This window comes from Echeneis naucrates, chromosome 20 (genome assembly GCF_900963305.1).
Source record: "Echeneis naucrates chromosome 20, fEcheNa1.1, whole genome shotgun sequence".
Classification (NCBI taxonomy): Eukaryota; Metazoa; Chordata; class Actinopteri; order Carangiformes; family Echeneidae; genus Echeneis; species Echeneis naucrates.
This window is the reverse complement of record NC_042530.1, coordinates 8853679-8876732: the sequence shown is the minus strand read 5'-3', so window position 1 is coordinate 8876732 and position 23054 is coordinate 8853679. Positions and strand designations below refer to the sequence as shown.

The following is a 23054-nucleotide window of genomic DNA, read 5'->3' as shown; positions in this document are numbered from 1 at the left end:
TTCAGCAACGCCCAATTGTAGCCCCGCCCCCTCCATTTGCAACTGTGCTTCCATGCTCGGCAGTCTCGTTGTCACTCATTAATTCCTAGAAACACTATTGGTTGACACGGACGTCAATCATTCGTTAAAGCTCCTACATTGAGATGTGATTGGTGAATAAGGCTGGTGGGCGTGTCCCCGTCCTCAAAGGATTTCCACCCGGAGTGTCCAGACGGGCAGGGGGCCACAGGATGGCAGAGCTAATAGGAGTACCTAACGGGACATGAGGACCGTCTGATTTCTTCCGAGATTTCAACCGCTGGTGAGGAGCTTCTGATACTTTTTTAACACGACCGAGAGCATCCTTTATCCTAATATTGACATTTATGTGGCTATTATTGTTGACTGTGGGCTCATTTGTCCAAACTATGAAGTCGACCACTGGACATGAGCTAGCTAACCAACTGGTCAGTTGGAGCGGACCCGATCACTAACCCCCCAGTCTGCTGACTTTATAGCTGCCTTTTTTCTCCAACCACATCACTGATGCTGGTTGTATACCGCTGTGTTAATCGGCTGTTGGACACCTAAACAGTAAGCGCTTGGTTGGATGTCTGATTAAAACTGGCAGAAATCTTCGGAAGCCGAGGTGGATGAACAGATGTGGGTCAGTCCATCAGTAACGGGAAGCGACGGTGCGGAACAGTGATTGATCGCGGTTGCCATTAGTTCACGCCTGTGTGTGTGTGTGTGTGTGTGTGTGTGTGTGTGTGTGTGTGTGTGTGTGTGTGTGTGTGTGTGTGTGTGTGTGTGTTTCTCTGAATGTGCGCCCATCATTTGTTGGAGGAAAGGGAGAAAGGGAGTGTGTGTATGTATGGAGGAATCAGGGAATTTAGGAGTGTATCGTTTAAATTTGTCGATGACAAAATATATGATAACTGGGAAACACTCAACTCGGGATGTGTACAATGTTTTACTAAAGTAAATTAGTTATAGAAAGTGATCCTATATTGGTACATTGCCCTATATTCAAAGTATAGATATTACCGCTATCTATTACTGCAGGTATTCACTGTGAATTAATAATTTAAGAGTAATTGATCACTGATTTGAGCAAACTATAAAATACGTGGAACTTAAAGTATCTAGAAAAATAAAAGAACACATTTTACACTAATAGATAAAAGTAATGAATGGTTGCAACTGCTAAAATTAAATATAGAAATGTTATTCTTACCACGTGATTAATAATCTCATTTTAAATCACATCATTGATGAAGTGCTTGGTGAATCAGATGTTAATCCCATTGCATCACCAATATGACTGTGGGGATTATGACGACAATGGGTTATGCCTCCATTAACAAGTTAGGTGTTTGAATAAGAATAATCTTCTAGATTTTTTGGACAGATATTCATGAAGATACCAAATATATTACTTAGAATACCAAAATACCACAATATGCCAAGTGAATGAAAAATCACAAATTAAGTAATGAAACAGATTTTTAAAGTAACTGACTGAACTCTCCAGGTGCAAAATTATTAGTTTCAAAATTCTGTGTATATGTACATGTAAAGATTCTCTGTCTCTTTGAATACATAAAAGGGCAAGGCAAATTTTATTGCCAACCTACTCCATACCCTTTAGGATTCACTATTTTGAAGGCACTCTTACCCAGAGTTCATCACAGGCATTCACCGTGATGCCCATGAGTAATACTAGAAAAAGGAGACATTCCTGGACAGGCGTAATGTCACAATAAAAAAAATTTTATATCATTTTTAGGGAAGCGTGACCTGACGTAATTTAAACTGCATTATTCATAACACCAGAACAAGCAAAACAGCCTGCAACACAAGGAGCTGTACTCAGCTCATAAATTGATAATGACTCCCCTTTCAGATCTTAATGGAGTTCTCATATTTGTAGTAAAGGCCTTTTCTATCCCCATATAACCATGAAGAGATGTGCACATCTTGCAGGAGTCACAGCGGAAGTGAGTTTTACTCTGAATGCAGCCTGACAGTCATCCCCATGAGGATCAAAGACATTTTTGCTGCGGATGGAACAGTTTAAATGCTGCTAATGGGACATTTGAGAGGCTACCTGGTGTGCTTGTATGTGTTTATTTGTCTGAATGCCAAAGTCTACATGTTGCGTTGTGATCATTTTTCCAAGCATGTGACACAAAAGCAAGGCGCATCAAGCATGAGTGTGAGAATCTCTGTTTGAAAAGACAATGTGTTCTTTTCCGGTGCTGTGAGTGAGATGTTTGGTCTTTACTCTCCCTTTTTTTGCTCGGGCCTTTCTCCTTGACTGAGTGGTTGATGGGAGAGGAGCGCTCACTTGCTAGGCTTTCATTGCAGGAGTAGAGGGGGCCTTAAAGAAGGTCGAAGAGGAGGAGGGGGAGGATGCATGGGAGAGCAAGAGCTGTTGCCGTGTGAACGGAGCTCCATTGTCCGGGGAACCTTTCAGTGGCTTCCCCGAGGTCCCTGCTTCTGCCCCTCCCCCCACCCAATGCTCTCTTTCCCCCTCATACACATAAACACACGCTCTTAATGTTACACGAAAACCCATTCTCACTCACCCTCACACTGTCTCATTCACTGTCTCTTTTCTGTCACATGCTCCTATCCCACTTGGTGTCTCTCTCATGCACCCTCCTTTGCCTCAACTCTCCCCTCATTTCTCACAAGCAGATGAGGCCTCATCCCTCCTCCTACTCACCCCCAGCCGCTCATTATTTCGCCTCATTGATGTGATTGTCATGCCAGCCAGACAGCAAAAGCAAAAACATGCAATCTTCTTATTTACACCTCCTCCTTCTCATGCAACACAAAGCACCGTGTTTCCAAAATGTTTACGAGAAAGCTGAACCTAAGTACCTCTTTTGGTTAGTGATGGTGTAATTTTACCCCTTTGTTTTCTCACATTGGTGTCAAGCTTTTGGAGTTTGCAGGGGGTCACTAGCACAGAAAACAGGACCAGGTGAGGACTCTGCTGGTGGGAATCGTCCTTGGTGAACAGGAGTGTCTCTTTTCTGCTGGGGACATCTGTAATGACATGCTCTGTAATAACAGTAGTTTCCTGTTGAGACTCTGATAATATACGACTGTTACTTTCTTGGTTGGTTATTTGTGGAATTGGAGATGTAACTTTAATTTTTTTATTAAGTCTGTCATAAGATAAGTGGTCACAAAGAATGAATATATATTAAAGCAAATTGGAAGGCCTATATTCTGTACTTGTGATACTTTAACAGGATTTTAAACATGTTTTCCAAATTCCTGGACACCATTAATGAATCTTTGCAAAGCCCATGCAAGATGAGGTGTATTTTCAGTACCTGTCAACTATTATTAGCTCTCTGTAAGACTGCCAGAGCCCCTGTGTCTTTCCATCCTGCTTTTCTCTGAAGTTTTTCTTTTTTTTTTTTTAGGAGGGGGGGCGAACTGCACAGTAAAAGCTGGAACTGTATTTAAGCATAAAATTGTTTGATTAGTGAGTGTGAGAATTATATGTGAAGGTCTTTATTGGAAAAGGCTGTGTGCATGTTTCCATCTGTCTCTCTGTCCTCCTGGCTCTTTCTTGAGCCTTAGCTGTATTGTTCTGGCCAAGTGTTTGGACAGGAAGAAGAGATGTGACAAAGGGAGGACCAGGCAATAGGATTCAGAATGCGCCTACAAAAACAGGAAACAGGAAGAAGTGTCGATAAGATGGCCGCTCTGCTGAACCCAGAAACCTCTCCTGCTTTGAGGTTCAGAGGGTCTGATGAAAGCCAATCATGGTTTAGTTCTAGTTCAGAGTTCATATCTTTGTGGGTGTGGACAAGTCTGTGTTATCTCTGCAGAAAGTGATGAAGTTGATATTATTTAGTTTGGGGTTTTTTGGATCTAGTCTTGTTTTGGTCCAAATTCCCATGTTTTTGATGCCAACGACATCCGTGAATCTCTGTTTGTGTCAGGATTCCAGCTGGGCTGCTGACAAGCCAGCCTGGGATTAGCTTGCATGCTGTATCTTCCTATCTCTAATGCTGTAATCTCTCTGCTGGTCGCCACAAATCTTGTGGCTTTGGGACGGTGTTGGTTGTCACTGACAGGTCTCCCTCTACTTTGTACACACAGTAAATGTACATTAGGAGGACATAATAATGAAAACACCTCACAATAAAATCCAATACAACATCACAAATGCAAACTATAGTGAGGTCATGGTCTGATTACGAAGTGAATATTTTTATTAAAGTCTGAGATAAGTTTGAATTGTAATTAGAGCTGAAACCAACTTCTCAATTACCAGAAATACAATCAATTTTTGCCAATCAATGAAATGTCAAATGTCAAAGGTAAGTGTAATTATTCAACTTATAAAAGCTAATTAATTGATAATCCTCTTGCCTCTTATTACAATTAATGCCACAAATTGATCTGTGTATTTCCTAACTTTACATGTTTACAACTTGTTCTGTGTCTAGCTGTTCAGCAGCTAGTTTCTTTATCATCCACCATCTCTCCAAACATTTTTCTCTTGTCTAAAGCAGCACATGCTTGTTCCCTAATTTTTTCCCCAGTTTGTGTCAGTATAAAGCCTTGCCATGCCGCTGGTGAAGAGGAACATCGAGCCCCGTCACCTCTGCCGAGGGGAACTGCCTGAGGGCATTGGCAGTGAGCTAGAGTGTGTGATGAACAACACTCTCTCTGCCATCATCCGTCAGCTCAGCAGCCTCAGTAAGACTCACATACACCCAAAGCAGCACCACACACTTCAACACACACATGCATATAATGTAGCCTCAGCATGAAGAAGCTGCTCACATGTAGGAAAGAAATACAAAAAGAGGTTCTGTTAAAAACTGAAACTTGTCCTCTTTAAGCTGTCACTCCATTAACTTCAGTATGATGACTGTCTACATTGTATGTAGCCTCTTTGCAGCAGGACAAAATCACATGCCTTCATCATTAATCCTGGAACTCTGATTGATAGGGCTGTTGTCGTGGTTACAGGGTCTGGGGTTACAGTAGACTTGCACTGGAACATGGACGGTGGAAATGAAATCCTTTTAGATAACTCTGCAGAAAAGAACTGGACTCAGTGTGTGTTAGTGTGTGCTTGCTCATGTCAGCATGTTGGGGGTTTTTTTTATGATTGCATTTGTGTTACCAGTGTTTGCGTGAACCACTGTTTTATATTGAAGTAGCCATCTTCTATGCCCTTGTTTCATAACCCATCAAAACTGGGCAGTGTTGATGTGACATGTGACAGTTACCCTTTGACCATTTATCCTCATTTGAACCTATTCGCTGTCCTCCACATTGACTGTGTTCATTCTATAGCCCAACATCATGAATTCAAATGTGACCTTGATGCTGTTAACCCTTTTGCTTTTTTACCAGTTGTATTCAGTCACTGTCTGTCTCTTATTGTGTCAAGTTCCTGCATTGGGAGGGGCCCTTTAACCGCAGCTGTGTGGTTTATATATAAATACTCACACAAGTCTGGTGGGGTATATTTACAGAAAACATACACTGTGTGTAAGTGAACCATAAGAATCCTAAAGAGAGGTCAGAGGTGACGGGCTCACCCTGCCAGATCGTGATTCTTCCTTCCTCTAAATGTTTTCCTGTGGCCCATCCTGTCAGCAGGAGGGACAGAAATAGTCTTTGGTGTGTTTGTGTGTGTTAGCCATGCCACTCTCTTATACACAATGTTCTACTTTAAAACAATGTTATTAGATTTACTTAAACTAATAACATTTCTTCTGGTAAACGAGGATGAGGAGTTCAACTTTTTATATTTTTACTATTATTACTATTTTATAGTATTATAGTCTGCATGACAATAATACAATTTTAGGAAAATGGCACCTCAATAGCTGCTGTTGAGAGGCTGCACTCAAATATTCAAATAGCACAATTTAGATAGTTTGAGTTCAGTTCATAATGAATTGTTTATGAGGAATGTTGCTATGTACCACTTCCTGCACAAACGTAGACTCTAGTTTCACATTGTGTCACATTACTGGAGTATTGACTGATCTTCAATCTCTGTGGGGATTTACTGGACCTCGATAATGATTATGAGTCTCCTTCTTCACTAAAATGTCCTGACTCTGTCTGCATGCACCCCACCAACACCCACCATCATACACATATCAACCCCCACATACACACCCAATCTCTTTCATCTTTTTTTTTTTTTTTTCATCAGGTAAACACGCGGAGGATATATTCGGTGAATTGTTTAATGAGGCCAACACCTTCTACCTCCGTGCTAACTCTCTCCAGGACCGCATTGACAGGCTGGCAGTCAAGGTGACACAGCTAGACTCCACTGTGGAGGAAGGTGGGTGAGAGGTTGGAGATCTGGGGGCAAAGGTGCAGCAAGTCATTACTCATTGCTGAGATGCTGTCAGTCTTCTGTGTTCTGGATTTTTTTATGAAGTTGCACAACAGTGTCTTTCAGCCATAAACAAGTGTGTCCAGCCTGCGCTCTGTTGTATGAACAGCTTTTTTTATAACTCTCAGTGCTATTTTTCTTTTCCAACCACAGTTTGTTTGTTTGTTTTTTTTCTTTCTTTCTTGGCTTTGGACCCTTTTCCAATAGACAACTTACTTGTTTGTCTTCTGTTCCTGTTTTTGTGCTCTTAGTTTCTTTGCAAGACATCAACATGAGGAAAGCTTTCAAGAGCTCTACCATTCAGGACCAGCAGGTGGTGTCAAAGAGCAGTGTGCCCAATCCTGTCAGAGAAATGTACAATCTGAGTGACAAACCCCCGCCACTCAACATCCTCTCAACATACAGGTAGGTGTTGTTGGTGCCTACACACCAAACATGCAGCCCTTTTGCTACATAGTCATTGTCACAGTTTTTAAGTTTATTGTTTGACGAGTCAATTTTTACATAAGAACCTCTTTTACAGTTGTTCCTCCTCATTTCTCATATTACTGTTAGTCATCGAGTTTCAATCAAAATTTGAGCCTTTAAATGGCAAACATTGTAAACATTTTTCACAACCAATGAATAAATAAGACACGTGTATGTAGAATTCTATGATTTGGAGGTTAAGCAAACACTTCACTGAATCCATAGGATGTCGTGCAGACTGTCAAATCACTTCACCTAAATGTAAACTTCACTTAAATGTAACATTTTAATGTCTTCTGTTAACTCATATGTCGGAATGTATTAAGGGGTCTTTGGTTAAATAAAAAAAGGCCAAAAATATCTCCTGCTTGTCAGTTATAGCAAATAATAGAATAAGCTGAAATGAGCCATTTGTAATAGATGAATCCAGACATTATCTGATGTCTATCCAACCTATCAGGTCACACCAGTTTAACACATTTTATCACAGAGAAATGTTGTTACTGCTTTGGAATGGAAAATATTCCAAGAAATACTCTTACTGGTTGTCAACCATACTTAGATACTTTGTGTATGGCTTTAAAACAGGTATTAAATTCAAGTCTATGTGGCACTAAAAGGTCTCAAATGTAACTTAGTGCGCCATGTAGAAAGACTGTTTAAAGTGCTTCATTTCTACTAGCTTGTAACCTACATTCACAGTGAGGCAGCAGATTCTTTACTGCTATTTGGTTGGCTGTCATTCAGTGGACTTTGTGGTACTTAAGAGGCATTATATATTTAACATGGCTCAGTACAACTCCTAAACTGACAACGTAGCTCACTTTTCTCCTTCTCTCTGCAGTCTTTCTGTCTTTCTCCCTCTCCACTTTAAACTTTTAATTTTCGACTTATGCTGCCTATGATGAGAACACAGGATTCCCACTTAAAGTCTCCTTGTTCTTCCATCAGCATCGACTATTTCAATATTCATGGCATCATGTTTTATTTTCAAACCAGACTGAAAGAGATGCACAAAACCAAAAATGCCACCTATCATTCTGCCTTAACAGGGACAATACTTTGATTCTACTTCATACAGGTTCAGGTAAAAATTTCTGTCTACAGAGACATTTGTAAATCTGTTTAACCTTCTTGGCATCTGTAGGGATGACCACAAGGAAGCGCTTAAATTCTACACCGATCCCTCGTACTTCTTTGATCTGTGGAAGGAAAAGATGCTCCAGGACACAGAGGACAAAAGGAAAGAGAAGAGGAAACAGAAGGTATAGTTCTGTCGTCAGGATATCAAATATTATCTTGTGGATTAGTATAATAAGATTGGAGATTAGAGTTTTCTTGCCTGCCAGTCACTGATTGGTGCTGCTCCTTCTCAGATTTTTATTCACAAACCCATGAATTCAATATCTGTAACAGACTAAGGGAACTTCTTAAAATTTGGCACAAACATAAATTTGGATGCAAGGAAAAGCTGATTCTGGTGATCTCTTTGCTCTAGGAGCAGCGCCGTTGTGTGGATGGGACGTTACAGAGGGAGGTTAAGAAGGTCCGCAAGGCAAGGAACCGCCGGCAGGAATGGAACATGATGGCTCTGGATAAGGAGCTGAGACCAGACCATCGACACACCATACACAGGGACAGAGGGGCTTCTTCTGAGGGCTCAATGTCTCCAGAGAACCGGTAGGTGGACACACAGTCTGGGGGGGAAACCAATTTATAACTGTCCTTTTATTTAACGTTCCATCCTCTTTTCCCCGCTATGATCAGGGGTCACGGTCCTGATCAGCACCACTACCCCAACGCCATGAACCATGCTGGCCACGCTCACACCTATTCTGGGCCTCCACCCAGTGTACTGGCTGCCCAGATGGCTGCAGGGCACACCGCTCGTGGAGGTGGGGAACACGATAACAGGGGCAGGACTATGATAGCCTACCAGGGTGGGACACTGGGCCGTTCTCACCATCACCAAGTCCCACTGCCTCCTCCACCCACTGAGGCTATGAACGGTGGCTCCATGTCCCTCCCACCCGTGGACTACAGGTAAACATGCAAAGCAGCTTCTATTGCAAGCTGCTTAACACACACACAAAGCTAGTTCATGTAACATTAGTATTCTCTATCCTGTAATGCTTTAACTTAAGTTAATGCTGCCACCTAGTGGATTATTCACTTTAGGCTGATGAATATACATATTATCTCAAATATAGACCATCATGACCTTCATGTTAACATTTACTTATTCTCTGATTCTGTTGCAGTATGGATGGCTATGCCAACACTGCCCCGCCTCCCCCTCCTCCAGCCCCTCTCATTCCCTCTGCCCAGACTGCCTTTGCCTCAACTCCAGGAGGTCCGATACCTCAAGGTCCAATGGTTAGCACTGGTGGCTACGCTCCACCTCTACCACCTGTATCTGGAGCCCAGACAGCTCCACCCCCTCCTGGCCCTCCTCCTCCTCCCCTTCCAGCTGGTGCCTCCCACTCCACAACCCACAAGATGTCCTCTGCTGCAACTGTTGAAACCACGGTGGTTAATGATGCCCGCAGTGATCTGCTGGCTGCTATACGTATGGGTAAGAGCTGTTGTATGCATATATGTTTGATTGTAAAGATGTATCATTTCATTTCGTCTGTGTATCTTCGTTAGATATGTATACTTTTTTTTATCACACTTTAACATGGGATTTGTCAAATGAAAAAAAAATAAACTTAGGAGGATGGGGATACTTTTTAATGTCACATTAAAGTCACCAAAATAAAAAAAATACAAGGACTTCAAATTTAAATAATTTCCATTCCCCATTTATTAATTTTCTGTGATGGACATGATATTGTGATATGCCAGATATGACAGGAAAAAGCTGAATGTATGAGTATAAAAGCTTTATTTTGGAAACCTAAATTTAACTTTTTATCTTATATTATATCACACTATAAGCGTTCAAGTTTAAACATGGATTAATTCTCCATGTGTTCCTGCAGGCATCCAACTGAAGAAGGTGCAGGAACAGCAGGAGCAGCAAGCTAAGAGGGAGCCAGTCGGAAACGATGTTGCCACCATCCTGTCAAGACGCATTGCTGTGGAATATTCCGACTCCGAAGACGACTCTGAGCTGGAAGACAACGACTGGTCAGATTAATTTAGGTGAATAATGGGATAACCGCTGAAGATACACATACAATAAGAAGACACACAATCAGTCAAACTCACACTCACTTCAAGGAATGCCCACCATAACACAATCACAGGGTATCACTTTATTGCTGAAAACACACACACCACTACACTTACACACAGTCACATGCTGTAGGTTGATATAAGCTGAATGGTCCAAAACTGGAAATCTGGGAGAGTACTCAAGATGCCTAAACAATGGAAAGAGACTAGTAATATGATGTAATTTTGACCACTCTGTGAAACATTTAAATTTGATTCTATTTCAAAGCATTGTGGATCCAACCCATCGGATGTTTCTCTACCTGTTATAACACTGTAGACTACGTGTGGAGGTGCTTATTTCATGTATAGTCGCAGCTTGAGAGTTATAGAAGGATTAGAAACTTTCCTCTCGAGCTTACCAATGTACTTGTCTTTTTTTAAATGTTTTTACTCAAACACGTGTGTATGCTATAGATCATGAGGCAAGTTTTTAACATGTAGATGACAGAAACTTGAGGAAGTAATGGACAGACTGTGGTCAATCATATAATAGATTGAGGCCACTGAAAGACTGGGAAGAGTGTTTAAATGCTGTTGTGAAGATAGATGATATGTAAAAAGTCTTATTGATCTTAAATATTAAAATGAATTGAGCCATCTGCGTCAGCAATTGCTCACTGCCGGGGGGGTGGGGGGGGTAATGTATATGCTAGTGTGAGCTGTGTAACCTTTGACCCACAGAAAAATAAAATGATGAATGATGGATCATGGATGGGCTTCCACGTCTCTTTACTCTTCCACTGTCGACATAGAGACGACACATACCTGGCTAAGACTTCTGTTTCTATGGAAACAGTACAGCTAAGAAGGGAGTTGCCAGGGAAACAGCAGAGTGCGAAAAAGGGGCACCGCGCCAGGGCAAGGATGAACAAATTAGTCAAGGCAGGAGTTTTATGCACAGCACATGTTTGTTTTTAATACAAAATTAACAAGATCTGTCAATTGAGTGAACTAACCAAAGCAATAAAAAGTACAACTAACACCTTGGAAAAATAGACACCACGTTCACACAAATGTTTTTACAATATCTCAGTTAAGTTAGTGCATGTTGATTATCGTTAATACGTTTCATTTTGCAGATACTTAAATTGTTGTGCCATTTTCATCCAAAAAATAAAGTGCATTTCACATTGAAAACTACGCATACGTCTACACAAGATGCTCTTACCGCCGTGTCCCCCCTGCCTCACACCCCACCCCAAAACACACACACATTCACAGGCCCTTGACTGTTTTGATATTTAGCTCTGGATTAGTAACCATCATAGAGACACCTCCTCCCTTGAACGGGCAATTATTGGCTACACATTTTTCAAAAAAACCCAGCTGCTTCCTACATCTCTATTTACTGTTACACTGTCAAACCCTTCAGTAGATAAACAGATGTGTGTATACAGAGATTACATCCAGTCTTGAACTAATGTTGGATACAAAGCCCTTGGACACACCTGCTCAACCATGAAAATCTCATCAATATTATTGGCTGCACAAGAAGAAAACATTCACCAATCAGAGAAAGTCTTACTCCATTTCTTTTTTCTCAAACCTACTTCTTCTGTGTAGCCAAATTTGCTAAATCGTCCATTAGGCAGCCTTTACAAACTGGTGCCTATTGAAGCAAAGGAAAGTGATACCTAACAGGACAAATTCTACATTAAAAGCTGATATGGAGAGGTGTCAGTCATAAAAATGGTGCGACCCCACTCATCCTCTTGTTTGTCCGGCTTTGGTAGCACCATGCATGGTGGTATAAAGTCCCTCCTCTTATGCATGCCTTATTTACAGAAAAAAATGAGTCGAGAGGAGGGGGTATCAGCTAAACAATTTGATTATTACTACATTCAGAAAAAGGCTTTACAGCGCCATTATTATCATACAACATCAGAATCTGAAAGAATTCAGGCCAGACTAAAGTGGAAAAAAATAGACATTTTCAATGAATATAACAAAATAGACTTTTCTCCAAAGGTAAAGGAATACATTTGTGATGGTTTGTGATGTGCCAGGCTGACCTGTTGGTGCGCATCAGATATCTACAGGGTTCAGTCTGACACTGTGCACAAGCTCACATACACAGACTACCTCCCAGTGCAGAGAAATGCTGGTCTTTATCCCCCTTTCCCACCCCCCACCCTTGATTTCTACCTGATCTGAGGCTATAAGGACAAAGACAGATTCCTTTATACCTTGATCAGGCTTGCTGAGAGGGGAGGGGGGGAGCAAGGAAGGAATGAAGAAGCATTATCTTTGTAATTGGAAGTGGCCTTTTTTAGCTCATAGAATCATTCAGAGGTCATTTAACGGACACCTGCCTCAACCAGACTGGATTGATTTAAAGTAGAGTAGAATACTAGTGATACAAAGGAGACAGACAACATACAGCAGGACTAGGATCACAGTTCATTCAGAGTCCCTTTCACTTTGGTTTGAAGTGCTGGAGTGTCCACGTCCTAGTCCTTCCCTTCTTCAAAAGGCTCTACAAACACGTAACGAGGCCACTTCTCTCAGAATTGACAGGAAGACTGGCAGCAATATCCTCTAAGGTCAAGGGGTCAAGGTGAATTTGTATTTCTGAGAACGCCCCACGCCACCACCACCACCAACACAGGAAACAAGGGGACAGATTATGGTCTGCTGAGCTGCTGGATCACAAACACACACACGGACACCCACATGCACACGCCCAGAGGCCATGCAACTCAAACCGTATGCACAACAACACAGTCCCAGATCACACACTGACACTTGAGGATACAACACTCAGGACAGTTCATATGCTCACAGGAGGCAGAGGCAACAAAAAAAAACAACTTCATCCCAGTTTGACAAATGAACAAAGGCTGATTTTGGGTCAGAAAGAGCATTGCAAAAGAATGAGGCAGTGGTGTGACGGGGACAAATGGGTTGTTTGATCTCATCCACTTTTTCCAGCCCAGGAGTGATTTTCCTACAACTCATTTTAAGATGTATCACGAAAGAATCACTTGAGCCTTTTCTGTATAAACACATCCCCACCCAAGCAGCCGTTATGGTACTTCACACTGCAGGAAGAATTCATGGTGGGACGTGGATGTTATTGCTGTCTGAGTATTGCTTCAGATCTAAAAAATAACTACCATTCTTAGGCTAGTTATTGCTGACATGATGTATATGAATGAGGAATTGGCATACGTGGTTCTTGGAGGAAGGGGGACTAGTTTTGAGACCAAAAAATAACAGCTAACCAACTCAGAGCAGCTGATTGGTGGTTGAGATCTGGGTTTAAGTGAAATTCAAATAAACTGACCTTCAAAGGCCACATCCAGCAAAATATCTAAAAATTCCGCTTTTGCAAGAAATGGTGCAAATCCTGTGATGACTGTAGCTCTTCCGGTGCGTTACAGCTAAGGTACACCGTGCACACACTGCACATAAACAAAAGAGTTGGGGTCATGGTGACATCAGGGCACCATGACACATTGCCTCCAGTGGCCTATGTGACCTACCACACTGAACTCAGGAAAACAGGGGCTCTGTGCTTTTTGCATGCAAATTACACCGAAGTCTAGCATGCAGATCAGATATGTGGCTGGAGAGGCTCTTTGGGAGCCAAAGAATATGAGATAAATAGACACAGAATAGCGTTCATTCAATCCCCTGTCGCTGTGATGTGAGATTTTGACTTTAGATTTCATTTCATGTTGATTTTATTTATTGTAGCGTTTTTAGGGGAAATAGATTTCCTATATTTGTGAACCGATTTTAAAACTATAAAATTATGTAGTAAACTCAAGACATCCAGACAGTACAGGAGGGATATCGCAGGGATATTACATCATCCGATGGGCCTATAGGCTGCTGGGTTTAGTGCCTCCAGACTAATAAAAGATGGAGGAGAGGCAGATAATGGTTGGAGTCCCCCGGGGCTTTGTCTTGAGCCTCCCAGACATGAGCACAAATAAAACACAGTCGCGCACAATCCACAGAGAAGAGACAGAAAAAGGGAGAGGCCGGGAGAAGACGCGGGGCGCGGATCAGAGAGCGCCGGCTCTATTTTTAGCTCTTCGCGGATGTTTAGCTTTCGACGCACGTTCAGAGTGCAGCAGCAGAGCGCCGGGATGCTGCTGCAGACGGACTCCGCCGTGGAAAGGCCTGCGTATTCAACCTCTGCCACCCTCTCGCACTCACCGCTTTGTTAATCTGCCGTGCGCTTTTACGCAAGGACCGACGCTTCAAATCAACAACCCCCTCCGACTGTTTGAACAAAAACAAGCACATCCAAAGATCAACCAAAGATCCGGTGCTGTCAACTATATGCACATCCTATATACAGCTGCTGCCTGTAACATGTGGCTGACTTGGCGCTGCCTGCGGAGCAGATGAAGGGCGTGGCACGGGTTGAGCAGGAGGGGGGCCAGATGCCGCTTGTACGGGGGAAGACAGTGAGAAACTTTGCCCTGTGGTGATTGTAACAAAGAGAAGCGCCGTCCATCCAGGTGGGCTGTGGGTAACTAACCAAGCTGCTTCTGGCAGTGACATCTCCAACCGGAGCTGAAGCCACAGCCCCCCCCCTCCCTGTCTGCCCTGCTGCTGATCTCTGCGACACTGGACGAACCCAGCGCAGAGCAAATCTGAGCCAAGCCGCCTCTCTCTTCCCTCCGGGGTCCGCTCGGTCAGACATCACTTGGGGTCCTTGCGCGCTGGGACACCGTGGCGGGCACACAGCCACAGCACACCAGCCACAGTGCCTTCTGGATCTCCTGGTTCCTGAAGGCATAGATGACCGGGTTGATGACGGAGTTGTAGGTGGCAGGCACCAGTGTGGCGTAGGTGTAGAGTGGAGGGTAGGTGTAGTCAGCAATCAGGGAGTAGACAGTGAATGGCATCCAGCAAGCAGCAAAGGTACCCAGGATGATGGCCAGTGTGGACACGCCCTTCCGTGTTGTGACGTAGTGAGGTGTGGCAGCCAGGAAGTGATGCTGGAGGGCGATCTGATGAGCGTGGCGCATCACGATCTTGCAAATCTGGACGTAGAGTTGCAGCATGAGGCCGAAGAGCAGCAGGAAGGAGACGGAAAGTACAGCGATGTTGTTTTTGGTCAGAGGCCGCACCACGCTGCAGGAGGCTTCCTCTGCCAGGCAGTTGACCCCTGTGACCGGGAGCAGGCCCAGGCACAGAGACAGGCCCCACAGCAGCACCAGCATGGTGTAGGTGAAGGCCGCTGTCCGCTCCGAGTTGTAGGTGAGGGCGTAATACAGCGACAGGTAGCGGTCAATGGTGATTGCCAGCAGGCTGAAGACGGAAGCCGAGAAGGAGGCCACCACCAAGCCCACAGTCAGCAGCTGGGCCGAGTCGGAGCGGAGCAGATAGGCACAGGTGAAGTGGAGCACCAGGCCCAGGCCGGCCAGCAGGTCCGCCAGCGCCAGGCTTCCGATCAGCAGGAACATGGGGGCTCTGAGAGCCGGATTCTGCCAGATCACCAGCACCACCAGAGCGTTCTCACAGGCGATCAGAGTCCCCGACGAGCACAGCACGATGTCCCAGGGGTTGACCAGCAGCGGCAGCTGGCTGGGTGACAGGGAGTCCTCCGGCGGAAACGTCCCCAGGCCGGTGCTGTTGTCCATCGGCCCCCCTCCTCCACTGGCCCATGCTGTGGGGTCAGGGGTAAGCCAGCTGGGGGTGACCGAGGGCTCTTCACTCATTGTGCCCCCCGTCTAAAATGGGCATAAACACAGTTACACAGACACACAGTAACAATATCTGATGGCTTGATACACAAACAGACACTAAAAGCATTGTGTGCATCTGTAATAATTCATGCAATTAAATCTGACACAGTGGGGATTGTTGCTCTCGCACCCCACCTGTGTTACTCATTCCTCAACACAAAAATGGGCACAGCCAAGGTTATATTGTCTGTGTGTCCATGCCTGTGGAAATACACACCAGCCTTGAAGCTGCTGCTGTACAACTAAGAAGGAAAATCTTCAGCTAAACAAATAAACCTCATTTCATTTTTGGCTCTCGTTATGTTTTAAATAAGAAACCTTTGCCCATTGATAGTCTACAGGCCTGACCACACATTTACATCTAATCAGCAATGCATGGACAAGGCCAATCCAAGACACGAAAAACCAAAGCAGGCTTTGCAGCACATTTCAGGCTCCATTTCCTAACAGTATCAATAACCCTCCTCCGGCACCGGCTATAATTCATGCAGCTGTCAGAAACCGCACCCGCCATGGACCTCCAGCCGCTCGGTGGTGTCCATATGGTGCTGCTTCGCTCTGCACCCCACAGCAGAAAAACAGCGGCGGCTGCATTCCTCCCCATGCACGAGAAGGATGCTCGACAGCCCCCTCCCTGCCTACCTTGACTGTGAGGTGAGACTCCCCGTCTAGATGGAAGAACAGCCTTGTATTCCCATGGCATCAGTGAGGACGCGGGGACAGAGGTGCAGCCCGGGGAGGAGGACGCCGCTCCCGTCCGCCTGAAAGCGGGGATGATGGAGGAGGAAGAAGAAAAGGATGAAGAAGAGGAGGAGGAGGAGGAAAAGAGCGCGGAGCGGCTCTGCCGTTAACGGCTCATCGCCGTGGACTGCGGCTGTGCAAGGAGCAGCGGCGGAAGGGAGGAAGAGGAGGAGGGGGCTCTGTGAGTGGAGGGGTCTGGGTGGTGGAAGGAGGAGTCCCAGATGGGCCAGACTCTGAAAGACCGCCGAGGTCTGGAGGACCCAGACAGGTGTGAGTGCGTGCTGCGTTCAGGTATCTGGATTTCTCCAGCTCCTCAGTCAAACACGAACATTTCAGCCCACCCATGGGAGCCGCTGACCTGCAGCGTGATTTGGTGCCTGAAGATGCAGGAAACGGGGCGTCGCAGCTATTCTGGTCATGTCTGTGCTATTAACAGCAACCAGCCTCCCTCATCCCTCCATCTTCTCCGCCACGTCTCTCCATCCTTGTCCCACTGCCCGCAAGACACTTCGGCTGGAGACCCCCCCGTGATGATGTGGCCATATATATGTGGACACACGCTTAACTGATCAGGCGTTGAGTCAGGTGTGTGTGTGTGTGTGTGTGTGTCCAGAGCACCTGCCTTTGGAGTGTGAATGGATTAAAAATAGCTCCTGTTGCAGTGGGAAGGCAGAGCTGCCCCATGACGCCGCTGTGGGGCGATGTTCAGCTGGTATGAGTCATCAGCGTGTACCTGTGGGACACAGCAGAGCACACCCTGCCTCAATCTTACCGCCTTTATTTCGTTTTCTTTAAAACAGAAAATGATCGCTTCACAACAGGCCTTTTCAAGCAAACCCTCACATTAAACTCGCCAACACCTACAAAACGGTATCAAAAGTGCACCATAGTGTTAATACATCTTCTCAAGGTCAAACATTTTCCAATGATAATAGTATCTTCTTTTAATATTTATAGAAATACCATTCTGTACATTGTAGAAATACACGACTTGGTGTGCCCCATCAGTGGGACAACCACCCCCCACATGTCCTCCTCTCCATCCACTCATGATCAAAAACATGATCCGCTCACAAAATCCCAGCACACGATAAGTGAGGGGTGATAACACCGAGCCAAATGTTACATCATATGAATTGTTAAATACCCATTCAACCCCACACCCAAGCCAAAAACTAATACGCCACTCATACAACCACCCAACATCTGTACAGCTCTCATTCAATGTCTTTTTTTTTTTTTTTTTTTTAAACAATCTTGAAGCAGTTTTTCATTCATTATTGTCTCATTGTCCCTGCAACAGCAGTGTCCAGTCAGAGTGAAGGGGATGATGGGGCAGAAAAGACAGAGAGGCCGAGCGGAACAGCTGGTACACAGGCAGAACGTCCATGGCCGAGCTGCAGCGCCAAGTGCGTGAAAGCACATGTATGAATTACAGCTGTGTGAGCAGGTGTTACACCATGCGGGCTGTTGTGGGGTGTTTGTGGTCCTCTCCTCCGCAGAAAGGGGGAACAGAGCATTGCTCCTGCTTTCTGTGGTGAAACACTTAAAATCCACTTTTAGTCTCTGGACTGGTAGAAGAGGATGTAGCCTGACTCAGAGTTCTTGGAAATTTCAGAGGTGAGACCGTAGAACTCCTCTATGGCCTGTGCATCAATTTTCTAGAACAGACAGGTGACACATAGCAGGGTTAGAAGAGCTGGCATTCTGCAAAGAGACACGCATCTAAAGTTTTACAAATAAACCTCCTCACCTCTACAATGTCATCATCAAACAGCAACCAGAAATCGTGACTTTTCACAATGGCAATGTAGTGACCCCTGTTTGGACCACTGAAAGGAAATGAAACGCTGTATTAGCACAGCAAAGATCTCACTATTTTGCCTGATTAGATTTCTTCTTAGGATTTCACAGGTATATAATACTACATTTATCTCATGATCATTGAATGGATAAGATGAGAAAGGTCCCCATGTTGAAAGATGTTGGCACATTTTCTTACATTATAGCATCATGAGATGTTAAAATACTGCACACTGATAACATATCACCATAACTATTCAGTTTGGGTTTAATTACACGAAAGAAACAGTTATATGTCGTTATATGTGAGAACTCTCTAGTTGACTGGGTGTTTCCATATTACCAAGCGTGACATCCTGCCTCATACTTCCAATGTGACAAAGTTGCAGCTTTATAATTTTTGTTTGTGAAGTTTGGTGATGTTGTGAAATATCTGCCTAACTCCAAAACGGTTTTATCAGCCAGAGCACATTTGGAAGCTTCAAACTAAACATTAACTCTGGGCAGCTGCAAAATCAACATGAAAAATGTTGAAAATGGACTGATCTCATCAGACCAGCACCAAAAGTTGTCAGGTACTTAACTCAACCCAACTAACCCACTACTAACCCAACCTTTATCACTGTTAAAAAAAATATATAAATATAAATATAAAAATACTTCAAATTTAAGCAAATCGGGACGTTAAAATAATGGAACTGTTTCACACTACAGTATATAGCCACATTCCATAGCAATCGATTCCATGGTACAGCCCTGCTTATAATGATAACCCTGGAAAAGCTGAGTTCAGCTTGGAGGCAGAAGACTCAGATAATTTACATCAGGAAGACTCCTAACTCACTCAAGTCCAGATAGGTCTGACCTTTTAATTCACTTTCCTCACTCTGTTGTTCCTGTCAGAGTCATGAGGGGAGTCTATGGAGTCTGATTCAGCATGATCTGTGCAAAAGGTAAAGAAACTCCCTGAGTAAAAAAAGACAGACTAACTCCCACTCACTCTGGTCAAAGCTGGCCCTGAGAAAACACAGATGAACAATTATGGATGAAAGTCTGTGTTTTCTCCCATGAGATGAGATTTAGATCCTTATAGCTTTTTCTTGGAGCCAATAGGTACAAATGCATTTTATCATTGGAACATATGTAAATATTTCCTCTGTGTCTTGCTGTGGTTGCTGTGGAGACAGTTATAAAGTGTTAGATTCTGGCTGTGTGTTCACCTACATACCTCCCACAATGCACCACCACAGCGACCAGGTCGTAGAGCCTCTCGGGATTGGTGGCATCACCAGAGGTGTTGAAGAGTCTGAGCTCCAAGGGGAAGACAACGCGATACGACAGCTTGGTGTAGCGCTGCAGCTGCTCCATGTACTTAAAGCGCTTCAGGTGCAGAGCCAGGATCATTGGGAGCTTCTTTACACGCATCCTAAATCACACATATTAGTCTCAGAAATGGGATTTAAAATGCCCAGGCACATCCATAGACTCAGGGAAAAAAATGGCCTGGACACTGACCTCTTGTGTGCCTCTTGCTTGCTTCTACATTCTTCACAGTAGTATTTGTACTCACTACACAGTGTCTCTGTGTTGCTGAAACCTCTGGGAAGGGGAATGAAGAGAAAGCTGTTCAGTCTTAATTATAGATTTATGCATGCTGCGATTTCAAAATACTGAATTTTCCTCACGCATGAGGTTAATTTTCACTTCACTTTTTTTTTTTTTTTTTATAGTAATGTACCTAAATAGGAGTTTCTCCAAAATTTCTAAGACATGAACTTAAGTTAGATGCCTCAAACCAACAGCATTTGGCAAGGGACATTAAATATAAAAACTTTTGAAGTTTGAAGGTCAATATATATAGTATTACACGACTACAGTAACTGCAAATGACCATTATTTTTATTATTAATTTATTTGTACATTGTTTACTTTACTAACTGCTTGGTCTTTAATGTGAAAATCTAAAAAAAACACACCACAGAAATACAGTTTACTGAAGGCTACAAATGAAAAGAGAGCTGCCCCTTTCCTTTTTTACTGTTAATGTTCAAATACAGTTGCAGATTAACTTTCTGTCAATTAACGTCAGTGCTAGTACCAGTGCTAATTCTGCTTCCATGCCTCCATAGCGGATGCACATAGGGTCTTTTTACCTGAGGCAGTGTGTGATCGAGGTATTCTGTTCTACATCCACAGAAAGGTCCAGAAAGTCCTCATCTTTGCTGCTTATCTGAAAAGAGGACACCAAAAGAGGAACACCACACCCAAGTCCATCAAACTTTGAGCTGTGGCCACAAGGAAACAAAATCCTATCATTATCGGTTTTATTTACTTAAGAAATTGTTTGTGCCAAAAATGTTAGCACACAGTTGTGTGTGCCAAAAAAACTTAATCTTTGTAAGTTCACTGGCCGTCAGTGGTGTGACAGATTTGATTTAGGTGAAAATGTGGTTAAACAAGACATAGATGTTTGGTGTAATCCCGTTAAATTCCTGTGGCAGATTAATAAAACAGATATAAGGCATTTTACCGTTTCACAGGTGAGGCAGCGTGTCTCATTGGTCAGAGTGCCTTGGAAGATCTCATGGACCCAAGTGGGAGCAGGTGTCGCATTGCTATTGTTGTTCTGGGAGTCCAAAGTGCCATTGGCAAGGCGGCCATTGGTCTTCTCCTGTTTCCTCTCCTCTTGTAGCAGATCAGCAATGGTGTTGAGGAGGTAGTTCAGGAACTCATGGGCATCCTGCTGCATGTAGTTGTCAAACAACTCTGAGGAAAAAAATGCATTAAAAAAACAACTGTTGTAATTCAAGTACTCAACATACTAAGCAGGTACTTCAGTTCAGTTGTATGCTGTGTAAACTCTGTGGGAATCAGCAGCCGACAAGGAGAAACAGTAAGGAATTTAAGTGAGGACTGGACATTTCGCTACAGCCTTTTTGAAGCAAGCTGATGTCTCACCATTCTCCTTGCGTAGTCGTGTGATGAACTTCTTGGGTGGTATGACACCCACTTTCCTCTTCTGGTTGGCGATACTATGAAAAAGGTCAGCCAGGCAGGTGAGCAGGTTCTCCTTTCGCCGAGGCTGGCTGCGGTATGCCAAAATCTTTTCTCTGAATGGCCGGCAGAAGTACAGAGCCTGCAGCACCGAGTTGCAGTAGCAGGTGTTTCCAAACTAAAAATCAAACATGGCATACAGTAGAATCAGTGTGAGGACAAGTTAGGTGGAAGTGTACACTTGCCACTTAAACTGCACAATGTATCGTTCACTCACATTGACCAGGCCGAAGTAGTGCTCATTGACCGGAAACTGCTCAGATCCAATCTCTTTCTCCAGAGCAGAGGCATTGGCGCCCTGCATAAAAAAAGGAAAAAAAAATCTGTTATGTTCTTGTGTAAATCAAACTATTACTGAACATAACAATTGCAAAAGCACAGTAATTCATCAAGTGACAAAAACTATTTCAAGGTCATTTATTGCTGGAGTCAAAAAAAAAAAAAAAAACACAGACTGTGCCCCTTTCCACTCTGCTCTTTTTCTGTAGAATTAGAACTAAAAGCATGCATCATGTTCAACCGACAGTAAAGTCCATGGCCAATGCTGACTCTCACTCCAAAAAGCTTTTAATTGCAAAAGTCGGCTGGATCTCAAAATTGTGTGTGTCAAGCTTTCTTGGTTTTTGCACAAACCGTGGATCTGGGCCGCTGTTTGACGACATGCATTTTTCAATAGTCTCATTTGGAGAAGGCCCCAATCTGATGTGTAGACAGCAACAAACTGTGCTGGGTGGACATGGACTTGGATCGGATCCACAACTGCGTAGCTAATGTTAAACCATGTCGTCATTACCTGCGTTAACAATATCTTGTAGTTTGCCAATGACCAACAAGCCAACCAGGCCATTTTGGGGTAATGATTTCCTTTTACAATCCGCAGAATGATCGCGTCTCATTCGGAAAGTCATTAATTATCCAGCTGTGATCCAGTTGTCGGCGAGATGTAACATTGGTTTAGCTTCAGTTGCCTTTCACGCTAGCTACTTAGCTGTGAATCCCAGCAGCAGGTGCACTGTCATTGTTGCTTAAAGAAGCTGCGAGAAACAATTGCCAAAAATAAATCGGCAAGCTATGAGTTAAAAACAGTCAACCAAAGACTGTCCGTAGTGCCGTTTGCAGAGGGAGCAGTGCGAAGGAGGCAGTGGGTGGCTGCCTGCTTTGCCATTAACGGAAAACTGCCTGGCTAGCACAGAAAGCCCTGCAAACTGCTTTTATTTCTAATCCCCATGTTTAAAAAGCCAACAGCAGCGCAGCCGCGGTTTGCGTATCGCCCTAAAGTCTGGCTAATGTCAGTGTGACACCGCTGCGCACTCACCATGGTACAAAAAGAGGCAAATTTGGAGACTGTCATTAGGATTTCCATTCGGCTAGCGCCATCTTCCACCACACCGTCGCGCGCTGACAAGACTGGGCTGGCTGCTCTCGTGAGGGCAGGCAGGAGATTCTGCTGAGCTCGAGACGGAAGGTCCAACGGGCTCAAGGAAACAAGATTGTTCCCTGCATGTTGCGTCCGGCTTCGTCTGATGACGCCCGGGGAAAAAGCGGCTTTGGCAACGAGTATCGCGGTTCAGGCGCCTCCTGCTTTCTAAAAGGGACCCAACTGTCCAAAACATTTAAATGATAGAAATATATATTAATAATGTACTCATATCGCAGAGGAAAGAAGCGGTAGCCAGCTT

The 23054-nt window shown here is 44.0% G+C and overlaps 3 protein-coding genes across 3 annotated transcripts; 1 reads left to right on the top strand and 2 right to left on the bottom strand.

The window, feature by feature from the left end:
• Positions 1-208: 208 nt before the first annotated feature.
• Positions 209-10678, top strand: wasf3b (WASP family member 3b). Its single transcript, XM_029529299.1, has 9 exons — positions 209-301; positions 4554-4710; positions 6191-6325; positions 6631-6784; positions 7995-8112; positions 8346-8527; positions 8615-8890; positions 9109-9422; positions 9832-10678. The coding sequence occupies exons 2-9, from the start codon at positions 4578-4580 to the stop codon at positions 9987-9989; spliced, it is 1470 nt and encodes a 489-aa protein (XP_029385159.1). The 5' UTR covers positions 209-301; positions 4554-4577; the 3' UTR covers positions 9990-10678.
• A 4043-nt stretch (positions 10679-14721) lies between these two features.
• Positions 14722-15750, bottom strand: gpr12 (G protein-coupled receptor 12). The gene has a single exon (XM_029529432.1). It carries the CDS (start codon positions 15748-15750, stop codon positions 14722-14724), a length of 1029 nt encoding a protein of 342 aa, XP_029385292.1.
• A 1529-nt stretch (positions 15751-17279) lies between these two features.
• Positions 17280-23049, bottom strand: usp12a (ubiquitin specific peptidase 12a). Its single transcript, XM_029528981.1, has 9 exons — positions 22691-23049; positions 21593-21673; positions 21280-21493; positions 20852-21087; positions 20475-20551; positions 19837-19920; positions 19550-19747; positions 18272-18350; positions 17280-18179 (listed from the first exon to the last, which is right to left on the bottom strand). Exons 1-9 carry the CDS (start codon positions 22736-22738, stop codon positions 18078-18080), a joined length of 1119 nt encoding a protein of 372 aa, XP_029384841.1. The 5' UTR covers positions 22739-23049; the 3' UTR covers positions 17280-18077.
• Positions 23050-23054: the final 5 nt, after the last annotated feature.